The sequence below is a fragment of the Nannobrachium achirus genome (assembly GCF_963921795.1).
Source record: "Nannobrachium achirus genome assembly, chromosome: 24".
In the NCBI taxonomy this organism is placed as follows: domain Eukaryota; kingdom Metazoa; phylum Chordata; class Actinopteri; order Myctophiformes; family Myctophidae; genus Nannobrachium; species Nannobrachium achirus.
Window position 1 is genome coordinate 6,374,764 of NC_137831.1, and position 10,530 is coordinate 6,385,293.

The following is a 10,530-nucleotide window of genomic DNA, read 5'->3' on the forward strand; positions in this document are numbered from 1 at the left end:
TTTTCATTTTCCTTCTTAAAATTGCTAAGGCACAAATACATAGTTTCCATATAATCAATTATTTGAACTGAAAAACGGTTCGATACCGATTATCTGCTTTGTTAAACGATACCGATAAGACACAAAGCCAAAGCGGTACGATATGTGCTTTTGCATAAACGATATCGATATAGTTGATCATTGCAAATTAAAATCGATTTTTCGATTCAGTTACTGTATCGTTACACCTCTAGTAGACGCACAAACTGGGGAAACTCAACAACAATGTTTCATGATACAGATCATGGGTACAAGAAGCATGGCCTCCTCCATGTATATGGCCACTGCCAATTATCACGGACACTGAGCAGAATTTTGCCAATTAGTCAATTTTTGGCCCCCCCAAAACGATGGTTTAGTGAAGCCCAAGGAATGTTTTTCGTGCAAAACAAATGCTTACAATGGATTCAGAATAATTAAAAACACCTAGTTAGACCCCTCACATCCCACTAAAAGCAGTTTTTTGGGAGTCTTTTTTTCCTTTTTAGTTTAGTTTAGCGTATAGTAAGTGAATGACACTGAAAATTCCCCTAGCTGTCAAAGATTTTCCTAGGGATGTTGAATTTCAATCTTTGTTAGGTATGTTACTAGACACCTTTATGAACACATTGGTGGAGAAATCGTTTGGTAAGGAATTTATTCAGTGGTTTTATTAATATCGCCTGACTAAATGTCAGGCGATTTGTCATCTCTTGGCTTATTGGGCATTCCTGCAATCTGCAGGCCTCTCACAACTGATTTATGGACATTACAGAGGCTTCCAAATATGAACACGAGCAGTTTACAGGCACTCCTTAATTATTTGCTACTTTATTAACTTTTCGTGTTCAGGTCATATTACTTTACGTAAAGATGTAAAATCCTTCCTCCTAAGATAACAGCAGAGGAAAACTTGAAAGAATATTTCAATTAGGACAAATTGAAAGTGACTCATACTTGATTTTTAACCATTTGAACCCCAGCATTCCTATTCTGGGGGGAACACTCACCAACAAATCTACAAGCTAGTCTGGTCCCTTTTTTATAGAGGAGTATAGAGGGTCCTATTAACCGATTTAGTGCCAATCGCGAGATGTCTCGCGAAAAGTACTCGAGTATTAGTAGTGCCGATCGCGAGATATCTCGCGAAAAGTAATAGATTACTGTAACGGCGAGTACAATACCGAGTAGAATGGAGGAACCTCCGGAGACGAAATCCGTCACTGATTTGTCATCATCACGGCTCCACGAGCACAAAATAGTCTTCCCATAACATTGAGGTGGACGGGGGATCTCATCTTTAATGTCCATTATCTCAAAACTACACTTTAGAAGCGAAGATGGAGGCAGATGCTCGCTTATATAACACATGTATAAATACTCCGATGCAATCCAGCATGGCACCACATAACAACGATCGGTTCCGGCGCAGGATGCGATGACGTCAGACCGGAAGTAATCAGCGCGTGGACTTCTGGCCTTCAAAATAAGATAACGGGAGTGAATTGGGCCGGGGGGGGGGGGGGCACTCTGGATATTTTAATCCGTTAATTTCTGAGGCTTTTAATGAGTTAACATCCATCCATCTTCAACTGCTTATACGGAATCGGGTCGCGGGGGGTAACGGTTCCAACTGAGACTTCCACATTTCCAGTGGGACGTGCATCGAGGACCTTCCTAGGAAGGCGCTTGGGAGGCAGCCGTACTAGATGCCCCAACCATGAATATAAAAATGTAAATTTCTCTCTCTCTCTCTCTCTCTCTCTCTCTCTCTCTCTCTCTCTCTCTCTCTGTGTCTCTGTCTCTCTCTCAGACATGTAGCAGTGTTCCCGGTCAAGCTGAAGATCCTCCCTCAGTACATCTTTAACTCCAGGGACCCCATAGTGATGGGAGTCACCATCGAGGCAGGGGTCCTCCGACAGGGCAGCCCGCTCTGTGTGCCCTCCAAGGGGGTAAGAGTGTGTGTGTGTGTGTGTGTGTGTGTGTGTGTGTGTGTGTGTGTGTGTGTGTGTGTGTGTGTGTGTGTGTGTGTGTGTGTGTGTGTGTGTGTGTGTGTGTGATAACATCCAACTGGAAAATGTGGACCACTTCCCATATCTTGGCAGCCTCCTCTCATCTAAAGCAATCATTGATGATGAAATTAATCACCGCCTCAGCAGTGCCAGTGGATCTTTCTCCAGGCTAAGGAAAAGAGTCTTCGAAAACCATGACATCCAACCGAAGACCAAAATCTTAGTCTATAGAGCAGTGGTGCTCCCCACTCTTCTGTATGGATCAGAAGCCTGGACAACATACAGCAGGCACTTAAAAGCGCTTGAGGCCTACCACCAGAGATGCCTCCGGAAAATCCTTAGGATTAGCTGGGAGGACCGCCGAAGCAACACCAGCGTCCTGGAGGAGGCTGACATTCCTACCATCACTGCCACCATTGCTCAAAACCAGCTAAGATGGACTGGCCATGTTGTCCGAATGCCTGACTCTCGCCTCCCAAAACAAGTCTGGGAGTGTATTCCCAGTTAGTTAAAGGGAAACGGGCTCCGGGTGGCCAGAAGAAGAGATTCAAGGATAACATTAAAACAAACTTAAAGAAGTGCCACATAGATCTAAAAGCTTGGGAGGACATGGCAGCAGACAGGGCGACCTGGAGAAACACTGTCCGTGAGGGTGCTGCACTGTACAACAAAGACCTCCACCATGCTGCACATGACAAGCGCAGAATCAGAAAGGAGAGAACAACCACCAAGCAGGCCCAACCCAAACCCACTAACACTACTACATTCACCTGTCCACACTGCTCCAGAATAATCGGGTCCAGAATCGGCCTCTATGCCCACCTGAAGACCCACAAGGACCAAGAAGGAGGACAGTCATACTCGACTACGAGTGACCGCCGATGATGATGGTGTGTGTGATAAATGTCTGATAAATGCCCGAGGTCGCCTCCTGTGGGCACAACAGCAAAGACAGCGGCAGCACTGGACTCAGTTGAGACTGCAAGGGATGACTGCTTGTCTCCCTGCTGCGGACCATTCTGTCTCTCACTCTGTGTTCAAAAATGTTGCCATAGATGAGTGCATCGTTGTCTTTACTTTGAAAGCAAGATTACAGGTTTTGCCAACTAAACTTAATCTCTCCATCTGGTTTCCAGGCAATCATGCCCCTCACTGTATTAATCATGGCAATGAGCAAATAGCTGAAACCATGTCCCACATCTTAAATGGTTGCCATGTATACAGGGGCCTCTACATTATGTAGGCATGACAGAATTGTAGATTTGATATCAAAAGATATCTCTTCTATTTTTGGGTCCTCCATCATGCTGTATAAGCACTCTTCTGTGAGTCCGAGCATGTTTAACCTGTGTAATGATGATTCTGTGTTCTCTAACATTTCAGCTAACACCCCTGATGTCTTTGTTGTGAATGAAACCCTTAGGGAGGTGTCTATTCTCGAGGTTGGCTGCACTTTTGATTACAGTTTGGAAGAAGCCTTTCTAACCAAAGTGCTGAAATATCAACAGCTAGTGCAGACCATCTCACAGCTAGGCTACAGATGTACACTTTTGGTTTTTATCTTTGGGAGCCTAGGGCATGTGCACAAGTTGGTTGTGAGGGGCTTACAAATGGCAGGCCTCTCCAAAAGGAGGGCCAAACAGTTAGCAAAATATTGCTCAGTGTCAGCCATTATAGGAAGCCGCTCAATCTGGAGGAGGCGTTGTTTCCTTTATCCATGACTCATGTCCGCTGTGTCTGACAAGTATGTCATCTATACTGTATGTAGAGTATCAATGTTCTGCCGTTTAGGCTCTTTGTAACTGGCTGTTCTTTCATATTTTCTGACTGCACTGTCATTATTTATGACCTTTGTATGAGGCATCCTTGTACTTCTCTTTATGTGGTCATAAATAAACATTTCAAATGTGTGTGTGTGTGTGTGTGTGTGTGTGTGTGTGTGTGTGTGTGTGTGTGTGTGTGTGTGTGTGTGTGTGTGTGTGTGTGTGTGTGTGTGTGTGTGTGTGTGTGTGTGTGTGTGTGTGTGTGTGTGTGTGTTCATTTCGTTGACTAAAACTATGATGATAAACTGCTTTGATGATAAACTGAGACTAAATAAACTGACAATTTTGTTGACAAATAACTAGACCAGGGGACTCCTGGTCTAGTTAGGACCCCTTAGTTGAGAGAGAGAGAGATGAAGCAGGGACCCCCTACGTCAACTAGAACCACTATTCTAGTTGACGTATATTTCTAAGAATGAACATGTGCTGAACTCTTGTTTGTGCGTGTGTGTGTGTGTGTGTGTGTGCGTGTGCGTGCGTGCGTGCGTGCAGTTTGTGGACATCGGCATAGTGACCAGCATAGAGATCAACCATAAGACGGTGGACACGGCTAAGAAGGGTCAGGAGATCTGCATTAAGATAGAACCCATCCCTGGAGAGTCTCCCAAGATGTACGGACGACACTTTGAAGCCACAGACTTCCTCGTCAGCAAGGTATGCACTACACACAGTGGTTCCCAAACCTTTTAGCCTGTGACCCAAAAAATACATTAGACGTTTGCCCAGGACCCAAACTAGTGAAAACAGCAGATCGTAGATCGTCTATTTTCACTACTTCAGTGCACTACAGTTCACTATAGTGGACATAAAAAACTAATATATAATGCAATTGTTTTGACTAATATCGTGAGTAATATCAATATCGAGGTATTCAACAACGTTATCGAATATCGAAGGTTTTTCTAATATCGCCCAGCCTTAGTCCTGACCCACTGTTTGGGAAACAGTGGGTCAGTACACAGTACACGCACGCACACAAGCACACATGCACACGCACGCACGCACGCTGGCACACACAGCCTGGAAACCAGACGAATCTCCTTCAGGAAAGAATCTGCCGGTATGGTCTGGCAGCGCTCAACTGTGATTGGATTTCACTCCCTCCGAAGTAGTGAGGCACCAATCCGGGCCCAGTATGCAAATATGGGTCAGGTTTATCACCAGAGGCCAGATGATCTTTTTTAGGTTGCCCAGATATTGTACAAGTTTATGGATAGCCTGTTAATGATTAACGGCCAGACATTGTGGCTTGTGGTTGTAGCCAGGGCAGGAATTTCATGGAGGACATGAAGGCAATGTTTGCCCCTCAGTTTGGCCTTGTGCCCCTCAAACCAATGGCATGACCTGAGTCCACAGTGGCCTTAATGCCCCAGCTGACTGTACCACTTTCTCCTCTGTCTCTTTCTGGACTCTCTCTGGAATCTCTTCTCTAAACTTTTCTGACCTTTTCTGACCATTCCAACACAACCATAAATACCATAATTTATCTATTTCACTTCAGATTTAGATTATCATCCATAAACCTTAGATTTAACAAATTCTTTCAATGGACTAAAATCTTGTTTAATGTGATTGCCTTCCTGCCCTGGCATTTGGCCTTTGTGCCCTAAAAAAACACCAAAGGCCAAGTGGCCTTAATTCTAGGCCTGGTTGTAGCGAAATAGAAATAGCGAAGTGTTTATAATTTTCTTTTATTTTTGATGTTATTTCCCCATGAGTGACCTTTTCATATCATAAACCATCTCCCTCTCCCTCTCGCTCTCTCCCTCTCCCCCCCTCTCTCTCTCTCTCTCTCTCTCTCTCTCTCTCTCAGATCACTCGGGCGTCCATCGACGCGCTGAAGAACTGGTTCCGTGACGAGATGACGAAGTCTGACTGGCAGCTCATCATGGAGCTGAAGAAGACCTTCGAGATCATCTGATTGGCTGAGAGCCCACCCCGAGGCCCCGCCTCCTCCTGGAAGAGACCCCTCCCCCTCTGCCTCAGAGAGGAGAGGGAGGGGAGGACAAAACGTTTTATCTTTTCGTTTTCTTGTGTCGCAAAAGGATTTATCTTTTTTTTTCTTTCTTTTGGACTGTTGTAAACAGTGATTGGTTTAGACGGCATTTCTACACAGTACACATGCGCACACACGTACACCCACACACACACGCACACACGTATACACACACATTGCATCGCGCGCGCACACACACACACACACTTCCACGGTGCCTGTTGTTTCTCCAGAATCATCCAGTGTTGTTGTCTCCATCCGCTTCTGTATTTGCGACGGATGATTCGAGACCTCCCCCAGCCACCATGACCCACACACACACACACACACACACACACACACACACATGCACACGTGCACGTGCACACTGTAAAGAGCTCAATTAAGGACTTGAATCTCTCCACGAGGACTTATAAGCACCAAGAAACTGACAGCTTGTAGATCTAGCTTTTCAGCGAGCGAGCGCGTGTGTGTGTACCGGCTCTGGCGGCCATGTTGGAGCCAGAGGTCCGTGCGGCGGAAGTGCTTCTGTGGTGTGTTTTCAAAAGGTCACAGTTCGAGGCTAGGGTCCTGTTTAATTTTCAACCAGGGGTCGTGATCTTTACAGGTGGGAGGTTATGTTTATCCTGTTCTTTCCGAGCGAGGCTGTAAGACAGACAGACAGACAGACAGACAGTTTTGTCCCTGTCAGAAATACAGACAAAACGTCAGAAAGACATTGTCGTCTGTCTCTTTCGGACTAGACGGTTGAGTTGAGTTGAGTTGTGCTTATTCAAAATAAACGGGACTTAGTTTTCATTTTGTGTTTGTGTGTGCGTGCGAGCGGGTGTGTGTGTGTGGAGTTGCGTTGGATTCGGAGCAGGGAATGCTGGGTATCGTAGTCCAAGCCAGACCTTGGTTAGATAGTTGTAGTGAATGTTATGGTAGGGAGCGGGTGAACGGCTGCCGTGGGACGCTGGTTCTGTTCAGGTTTCTTCTGGCAGATCCGCTCTCTTTTCATTAACCACATGAACCCTGGCCAACATGAAGCCCAGATCTGGAACCAAATGGAACCATGGACTCTGTTTCCCGAAACCGTCTTTTATTTATCTATTCTACGCTGTTCAGAGCTGGTTAGTATGTGGACTTCACTTCAACACTGCTGTACAATTACAATACAGGTGGTTCTTAAACCTTTTTTAATTTAAAGGACCGCCTTAACTCTGAGAGTGTACAAATGAAACCAAACGGTCCTTTTGGTTCCATTTGTACACACTCAGAGTTACAGACATTTAAGGGTCCATTTAGAACCTCTGTAGGAATCTGTAAGGATCCCAACCACATCCCAGCCTCACTACTCTGAGACAGTTTGCCTAAAACATCCCGTCTATTGCTCACAACGAGTCCTGTTGACAGATGGGCTGTTTCTATTCTCAGCAAAGACGTTTTGGAGTAGCGGTGAAAAGCTTGTTGACTAAACGGTCCTTTACACACTGGCAGGCAGCGTGGTCGAATAACGACGTAAACACGCCTGCGAGTTTATTTCACATTTAAGACTTATTTCATTTGCCGATGCCATAATTCATACCGGGTTTGGTTTTATTTTGCTACAACTGTAAATACATTGACTTATCGTTTGGGGGGGAAATAATTACGTTGCTTATTTTTTTCCCCTGCTGCCGTAAACGTTGCGTTTAGTGTGACTTAATCGCAGGAAATAAGCACTCCCACCGGTGGGTGGGTGGGTGGGTACGGACCTTTTAGTATAGCACCCCAGGGTGCCCCCCCCTCCCCTGACAACTCAGTGTTCAAGTTCTAAGTTGGTCAAATACTCTCTTTCTCTGGCTTGTTGAAATAGTTTGGGCGGCCAGTGACTTGTTGAATGAATCATTATTAGCCACAGTGGCCTAAGGTTGTTGTTTTAATGCCCTGGTTTAGACCTCCTGCAGTGATCTACTCTCCCGCTTGATGAGAGATGTTGAACCTAAATGGTGTTCTGATGTGAGGAGATCGTAAATATTGTGTGGTAAATAAAACGCCTTAACATGTCTTCTGTGTATATATATCCGTGAAATGACATAAAAAAGCACCATTTCACGTCACGTGGCACGCCGTTTTCAACGTCTGTGCGCGTACAATTCTGCATTTCTTGGAGAAATACACATAAACGGAAGACATGGGGCAATCTTTCCACACAGTATTACATTACGTTCTAATGATCTTTTCACGTCGGAACGTCAGGATTGCAGGTTCAGAATCGACAAGAGTTTATCTTTTGAAGGGAAACTGTATCCTGACTAAGGGAGTTGGACGTCTCACGGACGCTGCGCGCTTCACGGCCGGGAAGACGAAGGCTACGTCTCCATCGCGGTGACGTCTCTGACAGCAGCGAGCCGTTTATCAATGAGACGAAACGTTGGTGGTTTAGGTTTAGTTTTTTATTGCTGCAGTGTTCCTCCTCCCCCCTCCCCCCCCCCCCCCCTTTTACACTTTGTTGAATCAAAGTATTCAGACGTCTGGACTTCAGTTCAAACCCAGAGGTTGTCCCTTTAACTCTGGGAGGGTTGCAAATGTAACCAAATGTGGACCCTTTTGGTCCTATTTGCAGTACTTAAAGGGATATTACACTTTCAAACAAACTTTTAGGTCTAATCAGGCTTGTATGAACACCCTGAACAGTTTTTAATTTGCTTCATTCAGTATTTAGATATTTGATGTAAATGTTACCAGCTCCAACACGCCCAGGCCCTCTCCACATACACACCCATTGTAACTTCAAACTCCATTTTAACCATGATAGATTCATTAAAAACACCCATTATTTTTTCTGGTGACTCATAATACCCTCCTAATACGTGAGCAGACCGTGTTTTTTCAATAACTTTTTTCATTTATTTTTAATAATTCTTTGGGAAAATGGAAAACATTAAATACAATAATATTTTATTGAAAATAAATGAAAAAAGTTATTGAAAAAACACGGTCTGCTCACGTATTAGGAGGGTATTATGAGTCACCAGAAAAAAATAATGGGTGTTTTTAATGAATCTATCATGGTTAAAATGGAGTTTGAAGTTACAATGGGTGTGTATGTGGAGAGGGCCTGGGCGTGTTGGAGCTGGTAACATTTACATCAAATATCTAAATACTGAATGAAGCAAATTAAAAACTGTTCAGGGTGTTCATACAAGCCTGATTAGACCTAAAAGTTTGTTTGAAAGTGTAATATCCCTTTAAGTTTGCACCCTCTGGGAGTTCCGCTTTGAACCTGGTACAGCGCAGAAAGAGACGGAGCGATCCGGTGTATTCATAGACGCACACTTTAAAAAACATTAAACTACAACTGGGACTGCCCTGAAAACTACATCTCCCAACAAGGGACTTTCCAGCTTCTGACGTTTACCTTGATGTTGAATATTTGCAATGCAAATTAAAATGGATTAAAATCTATTCTACAAAAAAGAAACGAATCTGAAATGTTTTATTACTTTATTTACTGCTGTTGATATGTTGATCATGCAATGCGAGAGTGTGAACTGTGAACTATTATAGCTGGGATACATTTGCGGGTTTCTGATCCGGTCTGGACGGAAATAACTTCATAACTGCACTGGGATCAATTCACCTTTTATTTGCCGAGCTGCATATCCGGTACCATTTAAACACTTTTGGTAAAGCGTACTTATAATATACATATTTGATTTTTTATTTTTTTCCCCACTCTCTAACAAATCTCTTTGCCAAAAAAATAGCCGATCTACAAGCTCACAACACGTTGCAAACACGACGCGTTGTGAGATTGTAGATCTGCTGTATTTTGACAAATGTTCCGACCCAGGATAATGAATGTTGGGGATGTTTTGATTATCACGATATCATAAATCGAGATTTCTTTGGTCACAGTAATCGTGATATGACATTTTCATATCATCCCATCCCTACCTGGTACCCCCTGACACCACCTTGGTACCCGTCACTTCTGGGTGCCTACCTGGGCAGTGGGCACGGTGCCCACTACCCAGGTAGCCTCCCTCATCCTCCTCTCTGACTGCTGTCTGTCTACAGTTCCCAGATGAGGTCTTGTAAGGCTGTCTCCTCAATCCTTTGCCTAACTTTTTATCGTTTTATTCTATGCACTTTTTTCCACCTGATAAAGTTGGTCCCTACTTGTTATGTAAAGCCACTTTTGGTACTAGTGGGCGGCAGTGGTTCAGGGGTAGAGAAACCGCCATTAGAACACGAAGGGTTCCCAGTTCGATCCCGGGCTCCCCCAGAGTTAAAGTGATCCCTGACTAATACGACAAATATGCCTTAATACATTATAATTGTCCTCTATAACTACAATGTAAAATTAAAAACACCTCAATTATTTTATTTATTCAAGAAATAGCTAATCTTTCACTCAATAGGGGAAATGCCCGTCGCAAGTTGATGATGTCATAAATGTCAAGTGTGATCTATCCCTATGGAATTTATGGCATGCATGTGAAAATAAAAACAAACTTAACTTCCTATGGTTAATATGAGCATCAAATCAATATTTCAAATGTGTTTGTGTTTTGTTTTTTTGCACATGCATGCCATAAAAATGACACATGACATTTATGACATCAACTTGCGACAGGCATTTCCCCTACGCGAGTTTCTAAATTCTAGGAGAGCCAAGGCAAAACCCCGCCCCGCACTCATTTTTGAAGCTTGT

The 10,530-nt window shown here is 44.0% G+C and overlaps 1 protein-coding gene across 1 annotated transcript in view; it reads left to right on the plus strand.

Moving 5' to 3' along the window:
* Window positions 1-8,576, plus strand: part of eif5b (eukaryotic translation initiation factor 5B) — a 50,788-nt gene extending 42,212 nt beyond the window's left edge. The window contains exons 25-27 of the mRNA XM_080720722.1: window positions 1,832-1,970; window positions 4,346-4,507; window positions 5,667-8,576. Coding sequence (XP_080576848.1) covers window positions 1,832-1,970; window positions 4,346-4,507; window positions 5,667-5,774 — 409 coding nt within the window. The 3' untranslated portion in view covers window positions 5,775-8,576. The remainder of the gene's footprint in view (window positions 1-1,831; window positions 1,971-4,345; window positions 4,508-5,666) is intronic.
* Window positions 8,577-10,530: the final 1,954 nt, after the last annotated feature.